This window comes from Canis lupus, chromosome 21 (genome assembly GCF_011100685.1).
Source record: "Canis lupus familiaris isolate Mischka breed German Shepherd chromosome 21, alternate assembly UU_Cfam_GSD_1.0, whole genome shotgun sequence".
Taxonomy (NCBI): domain Eukaryota; kingdom Metazoa; phylum Chordata; class Mammalia; order Carnivora; family Canidae; genus Canis; species Canis lupus.
The window spans coordinates 42617163-42635909 of record NC_049242.1 but is presented as its reverse complement, the minus strand read 5'-3'; the positions used below and the strand labels follow the sequence as shown (position 1 = coordinate 42635909).

The following is an 18747-nucleotide window of genomic DNA, read 5'->3' as shown; positions in this document are numbered from 1 at the left end:
AGAATTTCAATCTACAACAGACCTGGAGAGGAGGAAATGGAGGATCTCATGCCCGTGTCCTCAGAAGAACAGCACTTAAGAACGGAGAGTCTGATTTCCCATAAATGTCTGACTTACAGAATATAGAAACTTATCAAAAAAAAAAAAAAAAAAAAAAAAGAAACTTATCTCCTGACCAGTGAATATCTGCCAAGAATCCCTCTCCAGCCTCAAACTGAAGAACTTACTGCTTGGACTCTGGGGGCACTTGCCCCTCTTGCACTCCAGGTGCATCAATACAGCACACCCCAAGCCCTCAAAAGACTCACTTGTTTCTTGCTCTGGCATGCATTTCTCAAACTGCACTTCCTCTGCTATTTCCAAATAAACTCAATTTGAGTCTGGCAATTTGAGCTCACCTCCATTTACCTCCTTATTTAGGTTGACACCTAAATCTGCACAACATTGGAAGATCTGGGAACCCCGTGTGCCCTGCAGTGAGTATCCAAGTCGGACCCCATGTTATTTTTCAGGGGAAGCAGGTGCTCTCTCGCATAGTGTTATGAATTGTGTATTTATGTCCCACCTGCCCCTGCCCCTATTCAGGTGTCATAACCCTAATCCCTAGGGACAGTATCTGGAAATGGGGCTTATGGGAGGCACTTAGGTCATGAGGTTAAAGATCTCATAATGGGATTAGTGCCTCATAAGAAGAAAATGGAGAGGGCTTGCTTCCTCTCTCGCTGCTTGCCATGGGAGGACATAGCAGGAACACGGCCATCTGGAAACCAGGAACAGGGCTCTCCTTAGAACCCCACTGTGCTGGCATCTCAGACTTCCCAGCTTCCAGAACCATAAGGAAAACATTTCTGTGGTTTAAATCACTCCGTTTATGGTGATCTGTTCTAGCAGCCCAAACCGACAAAGACACAGGATTCTGAGAACCGCTGATACACGTGGGTGCCCTCCTGTTCCCCAAAATCAAGTCTGGGCAACATATGGACTTGTTCTACAGAGAAGCAACTGCCCTGTGCCTTCTCCCCATCAGCCAGGTAGACTCCGAGTTGGGTCTATGTGTAGCCTTTTAGAAAAGAAAAAGGGAACACTGGCTAGCAAAGGCACCTAGAGCTTGACAGCGTAGGGCAACAGGCAGACATGCAGTATGGATTTTCGTCACACGGATACAGATACAAATGTAGTGTGGGTATCCCGTTAGAATTCAATGAAAATGAAGAGATTCCACCCCAGCATCAGGTTCTGGGGTGCTGGGATGGTGCACAGGGCAGGGTGAGGCAAAAGACTGAGAGTAAGGGCTGAAATCTAAGAGTTTTAAAAGCAGCCTCAACAATCCCATAAGGACGAGATTTCAAGGGGAAGGAAGAGGAGAGTAACACAGCTGTTAAGGTGAGGGGCCTGGAGTCAGATCACCTGGGCTCAAATCCTGATTTTTTTCCCCCCACTTTTTTGGGTAACTTACCTAACTTCCTGGATTTTAGTTCTCTCATCTGTAAAATGGGGGTAATGAGGTCACCTGCTGCATGAAGACTGCCGGGAGGATTAAATTAGGATAATGCATTCCAATTGGTACATTATGAGCATTCAGTGAATATTAGCTATTGCCACTTTCACAGTAACAGTAGATCCCAAAGATATGACTGGCATTTTCCATACCCTGGAATGGGTTCTCATAGGAGGCAGTAGATGCCAAACTCTATGTCAAGTTAGTGAGCAAGGCTAATTTGTATTTTTAGGTAACCGAGGCAATCTCTCCAAGGTACAAAAAAGCATCCAGAAACGAAAATGAGACATAGCTGCCTTGCTGCTTTGTCTCCTCGGACCAATTGGATTCATGCTTTAGGTCTTTATCATTCAAAAGAAAACTAATCCCACATTAGTAATTTTAGCAATAACAGCAACAATAAGAAGCACCACACACACACACACACACACACACACACACACAAGGAGATGCAGGTGAGGCGGGAGGATCAGGGCCAGGCCAGAGCAGGGAGCCAAACTCATCATAAAACCACTACAAAATCTACCTAGAAACTTACCTCTCCCTAAATCAAAACAGGATTCTGATGGCCGAGCAACCAAAACCCAAATCAGTGAAATGCAGAAGCAGTATGTACACCCTCATGTCACGTACACTCTGACACACACATAAACACTCCTTTTCAGTGAAGCTCCTCCCCCTCCTCCCCACACTCTCAAAACTCTCCAACATTGGATCATTAGCCAAAGCATGTTTGGTTTTCTCAAACTGCAAACATGAAATGAGGAAAGGGACCCAAAGGAAACTTAGCCAGGACAGAGGGATCAATGAGTTGGGTTGAAACCATGCTTTGCAGGACACAGAGAAAAGTCTAACCTAGAGATCTTTTTCTGACCCAGAGTGAAGCGGATGATTTTGCTTTGAGATGAGTCCTTGGATGATGCACTGCATGACGGGAAAGAAAAAAAAGTGGAAGAGATGAGTGAGGGGAGAGAAGATATGTTAGATGCACGCATGACTAACAGGCGTCTATGACAAGGGGGATGCGCCTGGTTGGCCCTCTGCCCACATTTCCTACAATACACAGTCTTCCTTCCAGGTCTAACTTTTCTGACATGACAAAATTCCAATACAAAGAAATTGCTATCAAGATTATCTAAGAACTTTCATTATTTTTTTTTAATCACCTAAGAGTATCTAGATACTTCTATTTGCTTATTCTACTAGGGTGCTTTTCAGAGAAAGGTGCCATAAAATGCTGACCCAAAACAAGGGTATAGAGGTTGGCAAGTTTCGCTGGTGTTGGGAATACTTGCTCTCAATGGTATAGAGATGCTCATTTAAGGGGCACCTGGGTGGCAGTCAGTTAAGCATCTGACTCTTGGTTCGGCTCAAGTTGTGATCTCAGGATGGTGGGATCAAGACTCACATCAGGGTCCATGCTCCGCTCAGAGTCTGCTTAAGATTCTCTCTCTCTCCCTCTCTTTCCATCCCTTCCCCCCAGCCCCTGAGCTTGCTCTCTTTCTTGCTCTCTCTCAAATAAATTAACCTTTTTTTTTTTTTTAAAGAAATGTTCAATTAAAGTCTTCTGAACTTCCTAAATTCTAGGTTTTGGATGAAAAATTTGTACATGTGAAGAATCTTGATTGGGCTTAATTGAAAGGTAAACTTGTTTACTGCCTTATAAAAAGGTAGAACTATTTACCTTTCTCGTATCCATACACCCTACACCCTGTTGATCCTGTGCCAACATGTGTTTCTCAACATGCGTTGTTTGGAACCCTATGCAGTGATCTGAGGTGGGAAAGACAATGCTGGAAGTGAAGGAGGAGACAGGAGAGAACGCAGAAGAAAAAAAATGAAGCAATTGTCTGAATTTTTCCTCAACAGCCAAATATTGATAGTATGTAAGGTAGACACAGATGGAGAAGAAAGGGAGTCTTGGGGACTGTGCTCCTCTCCTGGACTCTGCACTGGTGAGGGATTTCATGAGGCAAAATATGGAGCCAGTTCTTAGCCTCACAGAAATTAATAAGAGCTGAAGTGAAGAGGTAAACGTGAGTCTCCACTGGGCCATCATGGAGGAGTCGCTCTGATTAACTCATGCCGGCTGCGCAAATTTCCTTTGCCAGCTTCCATGACTCCTTTCTTAACAAATTTCATGGAAAAGCTGCCAGGTTTTAGTGTTTCCTACCCCAACAGGTACAGTGTTCAGGCATTTCTGTATCTGGCAAAGTTGTAACAGAGGACTAAGATACCCAGCATCCAGGGCTTGGCTTGCGTCAACACTCAACACTGATGATCAAGGTCCAAGCCATGACCCTTGGGACTCTGGTTATCAAAGCCAAAATGCGGGGTAGAAATACAATGGGACTAAGCCAGTGATGCCATTTTAACTAGACTTATATTTACAGCCAGAGTGTAAGCATGGGATAGCAGATCCCTAAAACTTTGAGAATAAGATTGCCTTCTGGAAATAGAATTAGAAAGAATCAGTATAAAATGTGTGAAACCAGTCATCTGCAGAAGTAACCCAATCTGGGCCAGATAAAGGACAAGAGAGGACATAGAGCAACTCCAAAGGCCACTCCATGGCACCGCAGCACAGAGTCAGGGGGCCTTGATGGCAGGAATCTCTCTGGAATAAATGGTTATAAAAACCTGGCTCAAGTAAGTTTGGCTCTTCTTTAGGTAAAGCATTTATTAATAGTAGGATGTTTTTCCTTACTGGGAGATGGGTGTCCTGACTGGAACATCTGGTTCTTGTAAGAAAACAAACGCCTTCCATGGAAATGGGTGCCTCGGGCTAGCATAGCTTAGTGACACAAGCCCAGGGTTGCTCAACACATGTTCCTTGCAATCCTATGTGCAGTGAGATGCTCTACGAAGGAAGTTCTGTGGCGAAGTTTGAGGAATGCTTTCTGCGTCCTCTTCAGAAGACTCCATGCACCCGTGTTCCTCTCCCAGGTGCCCTCATCTCAACGACTGGCACCATTTACCACTGCTCAGGCCAGAAATCTGAACTTTATCTGGAATTCTCTCCCTCACTCCAGATAGTCCATCTATTCATAGTCCTGTTGGCGTGTAAAGTGGCCCATCAACAGGTCTGCTCTACCTTGGTCCAAGCCACTGTCACCTGGAGGACTCCAAACGCCTCTTACCTGGGGTCCTGCCTTTCATCTCTACCACCCCAGAGAAGCCAAGATTTTTTTTTTAAACTAAATCAAATCAAGTTTCTCTCTTGATCAAGAAGACCCCCCTCCCCCCCAGTGGCTTCCTGTTACCTATAAAATGAAATGCAAACTCTTTACCCAGTTTAGCTAGTGCTCTGTGACTGGACCTCAGGGCCGCAGGACCATGCAACCCCAGGGACCACCGGTCATACTGTCTTGCATGTAAACGGAGGCTTTGCTTACAGGTACCTTACTTTATCATTTTCCAACTCCCCTCACCCACTGAGCTCCAGCCACACCAGCCCTCTTTCTGGTCCTCCAACCTGCCAGGCTTACTCTTACACCACAGGACCTTTGTACCAGCTGCTCTCACTGGCTGATCTATTCTACGCCTAAACTTTGCCCGGCCTGCTCCATGTCCTTCCTCTCTCCACTCTGGTGTCCTGTCCCCAGAGAGAATTTCTTATCAACCCAACCTATCAACCTAACCCTTCTGAATCCCCTCATCTTATTGTACTCTGAGCGTTATCTTCCTACTTGCCTGCCTCCTCCAGGAAAATGCAAAGAATGAGCACACTGGGGGTCTCATTCATCTGTGAACTCCAAGTGCCTAGAACAGTGCCTGGCACATGGAAGGCATTCAAGCTACATAACTACATTTTGGCAGATTCGAGGATGAGTAAGAACAGTTTTAACAACTCAACCCAGATTTACCAACTTTCCCCACTATAGAACCCTTCCCTTGCCAGTTACCATCCAGGAAATAAGCTCTCTATAGAATACAGTAGGAAATGATATCCTGGTCATTCAATCATCCAGGGCTGCCAGGGACCTCCGATCAGAGGATGGCTCTCACTCAGGTGGTTCTTCAGGTCAGGGTACAGAAGCTCGCTGCCTGTTCCCCATTACTAGTCCGGGCATTTCGGCTAGCCTACATATTTCCATAATGTAAGTTGGATATAATTAGATAATTAATTAGGGATCTGATTTACAGCACATCCATCACTGCAGGATTTTAACACCATCACAAACGGGAAGTAGCACTTCTCATGGGAAGGAAAAAGCTGTAACCGTCTATAAGGCACCTGTTGTGTCTGGATTGATTTGTGCTTTGTCCAACTACACCGGGCTGCTGAAGGCATGAACGTGAGCGAGAAGCCCAGCCCTATGATTATTAATGCTGATGCTTTTGGGGAACCAGAAAAGCCATTACTCTTTGGCAAACATTAAATGAAATCTAGCAATTTAATTAGTGACATTCAGAGGATTTGATAATTAAGGGTTTATAGCTTTAAGCAACAATTATTGTGGACTTTTCTCTAGAATTTTACCATGAGTCAAAAACTTCCTAGCTCCTAATCCCCTTCCCTTTCCCTCTCTTTGCCATTAAAATTAATGTTTTACAAGGTGATCTTCTGCAGAGTCGTTTAAGAATGCCAACTACTCCCATAGTGACACAGTAGATGGTAACTGCCCTGGAGCTCTGAGTGCACATCATTCTATGGCCATGATGGGGCCATCATTCCCACTGGCACCATCAGTCCCTCTGGGAGCATCAGCAAGATCTAAGCCCTAATCCCACACAACAGAGGACCACGGCTGGGGCCGCTACCAACTCCCCAAGGTTAACAAAACCTAGCCTGTGGTCCCCTCAGGGAAAGTGGCCGCCCCCTTCCTTGCTAAGGATTTCCCATCTTTCTTCTGCACTCTGGATATTTCTCTTCTGCTAAAGCAGAGGCATCTACAGCATAACTTTAGCCTACAGTAAGTAAAATGACTCACACATATAACACTGAACACTCAGCTCCTAGGCAAACATGCCAAACAAGTCTGGGGTCTATTTTTGGGGCTGTTTATGGCAAAGGAGCATGTGCATAATAGGCCAGCGCTAAGGCAAGAGCAGCTAATTAGCTTTGGCTGCTGGCCATCATGACCCATAAAAGTACACATCTCCGCCAGGCACAGGAGGCAGCCCCTCTGCATCCACTTCAAGGTCATGCTAATCCCCCACTAGCAGTGGTTCTCGCACTGAAGAGGCCCAAGCGACAACACGCTCGGCCCAGGCTACCGTTTGGCCCGTGTGGAGGATGCCCCACGAAACACAGGATTATCACTCGGCAAGGAGTCCCCACCTGGACTGCATTTCAGCTTGTGCTTTTGACTGCTGATGCGGCGCCGGCTGGAGAGGCTGGCCCGGGGCTTGGGGAGTGGCTGGCACCTGTTGCTGAGGAGTGCCAGCCTGGCACTGGGGGGGCGCCCCGGCCGCCTGGGCCACGGCAGGCGGCGGCGGTGCAGAAAGGTGCTGCTTCTGGGGCTGCTGCTGCTGCTGCTTGTAGCGGGAGAGGCTGAAGAAGAGGCCTAGGATGGCCTTGAGGTTACCATTCCTGATTTCTGCAAGACAATAAAGAGATTCTTTTAGAGGAGGAGGCCCGCCTTGGGAGCCCTTTCTTGCTCAGGAGCTTCATTTCTCTAGGACAGGCCAGACTTCCCCAACACGTGGTTGGAATCACACCGTCAATTAAAGTCAGGCCTCAGCCGCAGAGAAGCGAGCTGATCCTCCCCCGTGGGGATGCGAGCGGATCCGTGAGGCAAGTTGCGACTGGATGTCTGGCAAGTGCCGGGAGGAAATTCTCAGCAAGGACACAACCAGAAAAAGTCAGGCTCCTGAGCAAGACCGTGCTTGTCCTCAGGCAGAGCAGCCAATCCGGGACAGAGGTGCTCTCGGGCGCCGGGGGGGAAACCCCGCTCTCCGCTTCCAGCCACTTCGTGCATGCCAAGTGGCCCCCACCCCACTCCCAAGTCCTCACCTTGCTCTATCCCACCAGCCTTCCCTCAAACACATGGCTCTGTGTCTCCCTTGCCTACTAAATCACTAACTTTAATTTGGGATGGGTGTGGGGACAAGCCATAGGACTCGCTTTCATAAAGAACTCACACAAAAATTCTGTATTAAAAAAAAAATGCGAACAGAGTTGAGAGATTCAAAACAATCTCTTAGACGTTAAAATGCATTTGCCAAAAAATAAAAATAAAAAATAAAATAAAATGCATTTGCCTCGAGGCATGCATAAAAAGCTGCAGAGAAAGAATAAAATATTGATGCATAGGCCGAGGCTATGGATCGAGGGTGTTTCTCCCTGGGGAATCCTTCCTTGTATGTTCTCAACACCAGACGCGAAGGCCTGGGCCTGCGCTGACCCCAAGGGTGAAGTACTACGGCCACCCAGCTTGAAGGACAGGAAGATGGAATTTTGGGGGCTCCCTCTGCTTTGCTTCCACCTGAGGCTGGATTTCCTTCTCTGAACTGGCAAGGGGAGCATCTCCTGTGTGGAGAACGTCCACGTCCAGGTTAGCCCCGGGCCGGGAAGAGACTGCTCATAGAGGAGCCAGAGCTTCCTCCAGGACCAGTCGCAGCGCAGAGGCTATGAATGGGGTCCTTTCAGAGACAAGCCCCATTCCCTGAACGCCTGCCAGTGTCCTGGGCGTGATCTGACAAGGCCGGGCTGAGTGACTGCCAGCCCTGAAGAAACGGAGATGACAATACAGACAGGGGTTCCTGTCTGTACTCCGGCAGGTGCTAGCTGTGCAACTCCAGGCAAGTCACTTGATCTCTCCGGGCCTCGCTGGCAATATTGACTCAGTTTCCCCATCACACAAGGTTGTTTCTGCTGGTCCAGTAAAAGCATACCTGTGAAAGCACAGCGTGAATGGGGCTGTACTCCCCAGGCTCGGCTATTCATCACCGTAGCCCCCAGAATCCTGTAGGAGATTCCCATACAGGTCCAGGTTCGTGCCTTAGAAACAGTTTTTATTGTGGTCAGCGTAGGACTTCTCTTGCAAACCGTGATACTTCTGAGCGTGAAAGCGGGGAGCTTTTAATGATGCCAGGTGGACAGGTGTAAACGAGGACAGGCCCAGACAAAGGAAGATGCTTATAAACCATTCTGGGCAACACGAGGAGCAAAGAAAGCCGCCCAGAGCTGGCTGAGGCCCCCCGTTTCTGGCTCTAGCCCTGCATCTCTGCTTCCTTCTCCATCCTACGGAAACCAAAAGGGCAGCACACGCACTCCTGTGGTTTTGTTCCATTTCTGCTTCTAAATGTTCTTACAGGCACATCAGAGTCACAGATTGTAAGGTTGGGATGGAGGAGTGTCAGCTGGCTCTGGAGCGTGAAGGGACGCACCCGTGGTCACCCAGCTGGGCCCCGCAGGCATTTGGGACAGAATCAAAAGCTGGCATGCTGGGCACCTGTTAAGGAACTCGGGAAACCACGCCCCCTCAAAATTGACTTCACCGGAGGGAGAAAGTAGAGCTAATCATGTGGACTGGTGAAATCTATGTAAGATTTATTTTTTCGTGCCTTTTATAGCTATCGGGTTATATGGTTTACAAGAACAGGGACTACTACTAATTAGTATGTATCAGGTTAAGCTCTTAATGAGCATGATCTCATTCAGTCCCTACAACTTTGGAAGTGAGTATTAATGTCTCTCTTTTAAAGAAAAACAGCAGCTCAGAATGGTTTTATGACCTCTCCAAGAGAGTACGTGATGGAGTTGGGATTTGGGATTTCAACTTAGGTTTGTCCAGCTCCAAGCCGGGTCTCCCAACCCGGTGTAACTCGGGTTACTTGTATACCCATCATGTGTGGCAAATTTAAAAGCACACCAAATGAGGTTTTATTTATTAAGCTAGCTGGTGGGCATATATGTATTCTTTAGTCTTCTCGAAGTATTCTATTATTATGGAATGTTGGCACATTCCATGCTACATTTTTTTTTTTTTTTTTGGAACCACGTAAGAAAAACAAAAAAGGGAGGAACTAAAAATTTGGCATACCCAAGGGCGGACTGGTTGTCCACAGCAAGAGGCAGGCATGTCTGCTTCAGCACCTCGTGGCAGCCCAAGCCAGGGCAAACAGAGACAGCTTTGTCATATGCTCTACCCACCGTGGTTGCTAAGTCACTTACTGTTCATGACTCAGCATCGGTCCCTAAGGCATCATTTTCTCTGTCCAGGAGCACAGTCTTCTCAAAAACATACTTCTTAAGCAGGTAGTATTTTTATTATAAAGATCACAGATTCTTTGAGCCAGAAAGACCTGGGTTTGAATCTCTACAGTTCGTCCTGGATAGACTGGGTTTTCAGAAGACTCCATCTCTCTAGGCCTCTGTTTTCCTTCTTAAAATGGGCATATGCCCCACTGCAGCTTCCCTACAGGCTTGTTACGAGAATTCAGTGAAGGTTGAATAGAAAATGAGGGCAAAACACCCAGGACACTGCCTGACTCTACTTCCAATTTTGGTTCAGAAAATATGGCCACGCCCCCTCCAGCCTCCTCAGACCTCCCACCAAGGGCTCTGCACCTAAAGGAAACCTAAGAAGCTCCCATTCTCCATCCTCCTTCCCACTTTTGCCCCAGTCACAGGCATCAAGAAGGAAACGAATGACAAATGATCTCAAATTAGACAAATGTCAATGGTGAGCTTCTGGGTTTTTGTGTTTGAGAGAGAGCGCATGCGTGAGTGAGCAGGCTGGGGGCCAAGGGGCAGAGGGAGAAGGAGAGAGAATCTCAAGCAGACACCACACCCAGCACAGAGCCTGACGTGGGAATCGATCTCATGACCCTGGGATCACAACCCGAGCTGCAATCAAGAGTCAGATGCTAAACTGACTGTACTACCCAGGCGGCCCCCGCCCCCCGCCATCCGCAAAATTTCTTTTTTAAACAGCTTTTCCCCAAGTGTAATTTGCATCCAGAAAATTCAGTGCACAATGATTTTCAGTAAATTCTAATCTTACACCATTTCCATCACCCTAAAAAGAGTCCTCACGCTCACTGGCAGTCATCCCCAAACCCGTTCCCAGGCAATGTTGAATCTGCTTTCTGTTTCTACAATGTCTGTCTCTGCTGGACACCTCCTCTAAGTGGAGCCATGGAATATGTGGCCTTTTGCATGTAGCTTCTTTCACTAAGCATGTTTTTAAGGCTGACCCACTTTAGAGCATGTATCATTCGTCTGTGTCTCCCTATTGCTGAGTAACAGCCCATTGTATGGATATACCACATCTTGTTTACCCACCCACCAGTTGGCGGGGGTCTGGGCTGCTTCATTTTCTTTTCAGAGCACAGAAACTAGAGAGTGGCAGATGCTCTGTTTGGGGTTGGAAGCCACACAGTTTCTGCCATGGGTGGTCCATAACAGACAGTATCCAAAATAGCTAGAACTGTATTCTTTCCACATTTCCAAGTGGCATGTGTCTGTGTTCCATGAGGCTTGGTAAGCCGGCGGCACCAACGGGCTAGAAACAAAATCCATCAGCCCACAAAAATGTTACCCTCATGACATTTCCCAAGGTTTGGAAAAAGAGCATCGTTTAGTGTCTAATCAACTATCCTCACTCTCTTGATTTCTAGACAAAGAAGATGAAGAAAACACATAGACCTCGCTAGAATGGACACTAGCTAGCTGGCACCTAAACCTGCAGGAGACCCGGACTGCCCTTCTCTACCTGTGCCCACACCCATGAATAATGAACAAAGTACCGAGGCCAATTTTTCAATTTCCATTAGAATTCAGTATTGCCAGGGCACCTGGATGGCTCAGTTGGTTAAGCATCTGCCTCCAGCTTAGGGCATGATCTCAGGGTCCTCAGCTCAGCAGGGAGTCTGTTCCTCCCCTTACCCCTCTGCCCCCTCCCTACTCCTGTTCTCTCTCTCATGCACGCGCTCTCTCTCTCCTTCCTCTCAAATAAATAAATCTTAAAAAAAAGAAAAAAAAAGAATTCAGTATTGCCTTGACTCTTAATTCCCTTGGATTCTGATTTCTTTGCTCCCACTGGCTGGTATGAATCTGCACAGATGCTGTACAGGATGTTGGGCATGAAGGTTAGGAAAAACAGTTCTTTTCTTTCAGCATTATTTCAGAGAAACCTCAGGCCTGGTTTACAAAGGCACAAACACTGGAACAATCTAATGCAAAGAAAGCTGCTTCGTAGGGAAGAAGGGACGGGGCGGGGGGTGAGGCACAGAGGGAGGGCTAGCCCAGATCAGACCGCAGAGTCAGAATTCCTAGGCGGTTCCCTTAGCCCAGGGCACCATACAGCTCACCCAGCTGACTCGGGACTGTGGATTCCAGAGCACTGTGCCTCCAGATGGGCCATCTACATAACCTACATTCACCACATAACTTCCCACCCCATTCCTGCAGCCCTTCTAGGTCCTGCTCATCAAAACAGTCAATGACTGTACCCACAGGGGACATGGGACAGATGAGGGGTGTGAGAGCCTACAGGGCCCCTTTTGGTAACAGAATCAGGTCCACACTGCCAAAGAGGTGATGTGGGTAGGAGGAAATGGAAACAATCCGCCTGCTGCTTTTCTTCTAATGGTCTGCTCTCTGGCTTAGAATAAAAGGGGAAGAAGCTCAGCATCTAGGTTTCTGGCCAAGCCAGGTCTGAGCTCATCAAGTCGGCAACCAACTTCATTCCTTCCTGGAGGCACCTGGAAGGCTCTTCCTGCCTCTGTCCCTCTAATCCTCAAGGTTGACAAAGACATAGTCTTTGCTCCTGTCATATTATCTATATGCCTCGTCTTTGGTCTAGATTTCCCACGGCCTCCCTTTCCTGTTTGGTGAATGCCTGATTTACCCTGTCAAACCCAGGGGAAACATCACTGCCTCCAGAAAGCCCCCAACTGCCCAGGCAAAGCCAGTCACTGCCTTTCTTTGGCCACCACTGCGTACATACCACTAGTACAGCTCTTTTACTAACTGAAATTAAACCTAATTTTGCATGACTGATATACTATGCCTGGTATACAGGATGTGCCCAGGAAATGTTTGCTGAATTAAAATAGGATATGCCTCACCCCCTAGACTTGCACTTCTCCATGACAGGAGGATGGGCTCAGGGCTAGGTGTTCTCAGAACTCCCAAGGATACAGGCCATCCTTCCTCACAGGACAGGTGTACAGATGGTCGAGACAGGTGGAGTGTGTCAGGGAGGGGTTGAAGGGACCTTGAAAATCACCCAGGCTGGGGTGAGGCCCAAGCTCACTTGACAATGGATAGGTCCAACCTTCTGGAACACAGAGGGGACGGGAAGACCTAGTCCAGGGGAAGTGCCCCAAACCAGTAGCGTCTGCATGGGGCTCATCTGGGCCTGCAGCCTCTACCCTGGAACAAAGGCTCTCTGTGGTCCTCTGGCAGGCAGGTTGGGGCAGGGCACGATCTGCTGCAATGTTTCAAAGACAGGTGCATACACCCTCCTGGGGTTCCAAACCCTGCTTTAGTCATTGAAAAAGGCAGACAAGTACCTGTGGGGCTTTCCAACCACTGATGTTTTTCATCAGAGGAGAAGCCTCGGGGCACTCAATCATCTTCAAAAGGAAAACAAAAAGCATTAAAACTACATTATTTCTTTAAACACAATAATGCTTTTCTAGTAATTAGGCAGGTGGTTAGAAGTGTAAACGGTGGGGAGAGACAGAAAATACCAGGCCTCTGAAACAGGCATGAGTAGCTTAGCCACAGCAGATCTTGTAGACCTCCCATGTGGGACTTAATCTCTCTGGGCCTTAGTTTCCTCATCTGTATGATGAGGATAATATGAATACTGGTCTCAAAAGGTTGCTGGGGCGGGGGGGGGGACGGACACCTGGGTGGCTCAGCAGATGGGCGTCTGTCTGCCTTTGGCTCGGGGCGTGATCCTGGGTCCGGGCATCAAGTCCCACATTGGGCTCCCTAAGGGGAGCCTGGTTCTCTCTTTGCCTATGTCTCTCTCTCTCATGAATAAATTAATTAAAAAACAAACAAAAAAAACAAAAAAAAATTTTTAAAAGGTTGCTGAGGGGGGGATTAAATAAGATATAAAACACATACAGCCCTTAGGTGGCAGGCACTGAGCTAGGTTCTCCAAAAATGGCTCCTATCCTACAATTTAAACAGTATGCCAAGTGAGAGGGCTCTTGTAACCCTGAAATTGAATAAAGTGAATAAAGCCTATTTGAGTATAAAAGTCTCTATGTACTTTTCCTCTGTAAGTTCTGGGAGTTGACAAAACTCAGGGCCAGGCACCTTCCCACAAGACTGCACTAGTCCAGAACCAGTCTTACTATATCAAACACCATCATCACCCCCTACCCCAAAAAGTCAAGGTAAGAAGATCTAGAGGACTCTTTCTGCCATCTTTCCGTGCCACTGTAATGTGATTTCCCATGAACTCCACATTAACGTCCTGAAAGATGCTCCAAGAGCTTTAACAAGGCCGAAAAGAGAGGCAAACACCAGGCTCTTATTCAGCCATGCTCCAAAGTTATCCTTCAGTTTCTATATGTGACAATGAAGCACAGTTACATCGGCAATTTGAAATCCCTGATGAACACAGAGCTGGGAAAATCGTTGTGAACCTCATGGGCAGGTTAAACAAGTATGGAGGGATCAGCCCCAGACTGGATATACAACTCAAAGATTAAGAAAAATGGCAGGATAATCTGCTCCTGTCCCACCAGTTTGGTTTCATTGTACGGACAACCTCAGCTGGCACCACGGACCATGACGATGCAAGGTGAAAACACACAGGAGGGAAAATCCTGGGATTCCTTTTCTCGGGATGTAATACATACTTGCAAATAAAATGCCTCAATGGATGAAAGACAACAACAAACCAACGAAAACAAAGAACACAGAACATCCAGGTGAAAAAGTGTCACAGAGCAGGGAGCGTGGTCATGTCTGACGATCACAGAGTCTGCATATTTTGCCCCCTCACCAAGGAAAAGAAGGTGGAGTCCTTGCGCTCCTCGAAGATAAAAGAGTAGAGGCGCCAAGAGAATCACTCCAAGTCGGGTGCTGGCATTCCAGGCCCTGGATGGATATCTACTCAGCTCAGACTTGGCAGGTCTGCCTCTTGGCCACCTATGTCGGGGAGGGACAAGCTGGAGAGAAGCTGTGTGGAGGGGGCTTCCAGGTGACAGAAGATGGAGCCCACACATTCCTGCCAGTTCTGTAGCGGATAATGCAGGGATGAGCAGACGAAAGTCTGCTAGGACCACCTTACGTGGGGACCACGAGGGCCCCGAGTCAGGGAGTGCCTGATATAAATGCTACCCACTGAGGGAGAGCCAGGATTGCTGGACAATGTCTCGAAAGACTACAAATGTCCTGGGAGCATCATGGGAGGAAGTCCATGGGCAGTGGGGCAGGCAGAGACTCCCGCTCGGGGACAGCAGCCATTCTGGCCACCTAAGAGGCCAGCAACATCACTAGCAGTAGCATTATGCTTGCTGTATCTGCCCCAGGCCTAGGGGCTCTGGCAAAGGGAGGGGGGTGGGCAGAGGTCATTAGGCCCCATCTCTCTTCAATCTCCTTCCTTTTTTCCTTCTATTTTTTTAAATCAATTTTTCTTTTGAAAGAGGGGAAAAGAGAGGAGAGAGAGAGAGAGAGAGTGCATGGGTGCATGCATGAGCTGGGAAGGGGCGGGGAAGAGAAATGCAAGGCTTGATCCAGGACCTTGAGATCATGACCTGAGCCGAGACAGAGTTGGATGCTTAACCGACTGAGCCACCCAGCTCCACCACCTTCAATCTTCTAAAGCCATTTGCTCTGGGGCATATGGGTGAAAAAGAGCTCTTTGAGCAGCATTTGAAAGTGAAGTTTAAAAACAAGACCAAAACTAAAAGGCAACCAACCTACAGAATGGGAGAATATATTTGCAAATGTCTAATCAGATAAAGGGCTAGCATTCAAAATCTATAAAGGACTGATCAAACTCAACACCCAAAAAAACAATCCAGTCAAGAAATGGGCAGAAGACATGAACAGACACTACTCCAGAGAAGACATACACATGGCCAAACAGACATAAAAAAAAATGCTCCACATCACTCGGCATCAGGGAAATACCAACCAAAACCACAACGAGATACCACCTCACACTAGTCAGAGTGACTAAAATTAACAACTCAGGAAACAACCAATGTTGGTGAGGATGTAGAGGAAGGAGAGCCCTTTTGCACTGCTGGTGGGAATGCAAGCTGGTGCAGCCACTCTGGAAAACAGTGTGGAGGTTGCTCAAAAACTTAAAAATAGAGCCACCCTATGACCCAGCAATTGCACCACTATGGTATATTTATTCAAAGGATACAAACATAGTGATTCGAAAGGGCACCTGCATCTCATGTAATAGCAGCAATGTCCACAGTAGCCAAACTATGGAAAGAGCCCAGATGTCCATTGACAGATGAATGGATAAAGAAGATATGTGGTGGATGTGTGTGTATGGTATATGTAAAAATTTTTGTATATGTGTGTATATATATGGCATACATACACACACACACACACACACACACAATGGAATACTACTCAGCCATCAGAAAGAATGAAATCTTGCCATTTGCAATGATGTGGATGGAACTAGGGGGTATTATGTTAAGCAAAATAAGTCAGAGAAAAACAAATACCATATGATCTCACTCATATGTGGAATTTAAGAAACCAGACAGATGAACATAGGGGAAAGGAAGGAAAAATAAAGCAAGACAGAAACAGGGTGAACAAACCACAAGAGATTCTAACTGTAGGAAACAAACTGAGGGTTGCTGGAGCGGAGGTGGGTGGGGGGATGGGGTAACTGGGTGATGGCCACGAAGGAGGGCACTTGATGTGATGAGCATTGGGTGTTACATGCAACTGATGAATCACTAAATTCTACCCCTGAAACTAATAATACGCTATGTGTTAATTAAATTGAATTTAAAGAAAAAATTAAAAAACAAAACTGTTGTAAACATTAGCATAAAACTGTTCTAATCACTGACCACGACTGACGAGTTATGCATTCTGGCCAAGACATCAATCAGGAAGTGAGTCTCTACTCAGCAGGGAAGATGGGTGGGTTCAACAACATGGGGCAAGGTGGGAGGCCAGTTACTGAAACAGCATGAAGCCTCTTCACAGTTGTGCCCCATGATGGATACCTCACTGGTTCAGTGCCCCCTCCAGGGCCACATCCTAATCTTCTGTGCACAGAGACCCTTCAAGGCCACATCCTAACATGGATGAGGCTGGGGCTGAGCGTCTGCACGATATGCCTCTGTGGGCTGCACGACATCCTCTGAGACAGTGTTCCAGCCAACAGAGTTCTAAATCGTTTCTGGTTTCTTTCACCTGTACGTGACACACCTCGATTTCATCCACCTGCTGTCCCAAAAGACACCACAAATACAAGTTCTGAAATCACAGAGGCCTGGGTTCAGCTCTGGCTCTGCTGCTCACTAGGTACAGGCTTTGAGGAGGTCACTCATAACCTCTTGAAGCCAAGCTTTTCTCCTCTGTAAACTCAAGCTATTATAAATTCCCACCTCAGTTGTGAATGCTGGAGCTGCTACACATAAAAACCTTTTTAAAAAGCACAGGTGGAAAAAAAATTAAAAAAGTAAAAATAAAATAAAATAAAAAGCACAGGTTGGGGGAATCCCTGGGTGGCTCAGCGGTTTAGCGCCTGCCTTCAGCCCAGGGCATGACCCTGGATCAAATCTTCCTGGGATCAAATCCTGCATCAGGCTCCCTGCGTGGAGCCTGCTTCTCTCTCTCTCTCTCTCTCTCTCTCTCTCATTAAAAAAGAAAAAAAAAAAAAAGCGCAGGTGGTTTATTCAAAAGTATTTACTGGGATCCCTGGATGGCGCAGCGGTTTGGCACCTGCCTTTGGCCCAGGGCGCGATCCTGGAGACCCGGGATCAAATCCCACATCGGGCTCCCGGTGCATGGAGCCTGCTTCTCCCTCTGCCTATGTCTCTGCCTCTCTCTCTCTCTCTCTGTGTGACTATCATAAAAATTAAAAAAAAAAAAAAATGTTAAAAAAAAGTATTTACTGAAAAACCTATGCCTTAAGGTATAAAGAGTTGGGGGAGGGATGGCGCCTGGGTGGCTCAGTTTGTTAAATGTCTGCCTTCAGCTCAGATCATGATTCTGGGGTGCTGGGATCGAGCCCCACATTGGGCTCCCTGCTCAGTGGGGAGTCTGCTTCTCCCTCTGCCTGCCGCTCTCCCTGCTTGTGCTGTTAAACACATAGAATCTCAAAAAAAAAAAAAAGATGGGGTAGGTGTAGGGGAGCAAGGCAGAAGGCAAGAGAACGCTTAGATAGATGGCAGTGTGGCCAGGTGTCACCTCCAGGCCACATGGGGTGAAGCTGACCTACACAGAGTCCACATTCCCCAGAGTCCTTTGTGCTGAGCAGGACTCTGTGAAAGTCCCTACTGATGGCCTGCCAGGGTGCACAGGCCTGGGGCCTGACGACTTCCCAGAAACCCGAGGCGTGTGTGCCTGTCACCCACCAGCCAGCGCAGGAACTCCGCCAGAAGGAAATGATGCTCCTCGAATGGGAATTTGCACCTCCCTACCTATGTGTGGAAACACCACACCAACCCCCCCACCCCCCCCCCCCCACCCCAGCAATGTGCGTTCCATATGTCATTCAGCCCAGATCTCAGCTCCACAGTGGAGGGCCCCTCCCCAAGGGCAAAGGATTCCTCAAAGGACCTCCCCTCCCAGAGCGGGACTATCCAGCAACAGCCAAGGAAACCTCTGGAAGCGGTGTGTCCAGCCCCGACCTGGGACAGGCCCGGCACCTGAGAGGTCACCGCATTCAGACGTGACACGCCTACGAGGCACCAACGGTAGCCACCCGCCCCCAGTACCGTCCACACAGCCAGGAACACCAAGCTTTCGCCCCATAGCAGGGCAGCGGCGAGGAACGGGCCCCAGGCGGGCCGCACTGGCCCACTTACCTGTTCCGCTGGGCTGTTTCCTCCCTCACTGGCCCCCCGGCCCCCCTGACCACCTGAGTCGCTACTAATAGGCATCTTTTCAACAAGCAGCCTCGCTAGGGAAAGGTGGTGTCATGTGAGGCCCAAACTGCTTTACCTGTTCTGGGACAACTGGAGGCAGGTGCAGCCTAATGAGCCTGGGAGGATGCCGAGGCCTGTGGCAGCTCCTGAGCTGGCAGCTGCTGGTATTTACAAACAGGAGAGAGCACAGAAGATTCCAGGGCGAGATGTTGCCTGAGGCGGCTGAGAATTCGGACCAGCCATCTCCA

The 18747-nt window shown here is 47.9% G+C and overlaps 1 protein-coding gene across 8 annotated transcripts in view; it reads right to left on the bottom strand.

The window, feature by feature from the left end:
- Positions 1 to 18747, bottom strand: part of NAV2 (neuron navigator 2) — a 724081-nt gene that overhangs the window by 225731 nt on the left and 479603 nt on the right. For 6 of the 8 annotated variants that reach the window (XM_038569252.1, XM_038569245.1, XM_038569246.1 and 3 more), the window contains exons 5-6: positions 6783 to 7041; positions 2354 to 2422 (exon numbers count right to left, since the gene is read on the bottom strand). In XM_038569252.1, the coding sequence (XP_038425180.1) occupies positions 2354 to 2422; positions 6783 to 7041 (328 nt within the window). The remainder of the gene's footprint in view (positions 1 to 2353; positions 2423 to 6782; positions 7042 to 18747) is intronic. The other 2 variants (XM_038569248.1, XM_038569250.1) reach the window with 1 other exon arrangement.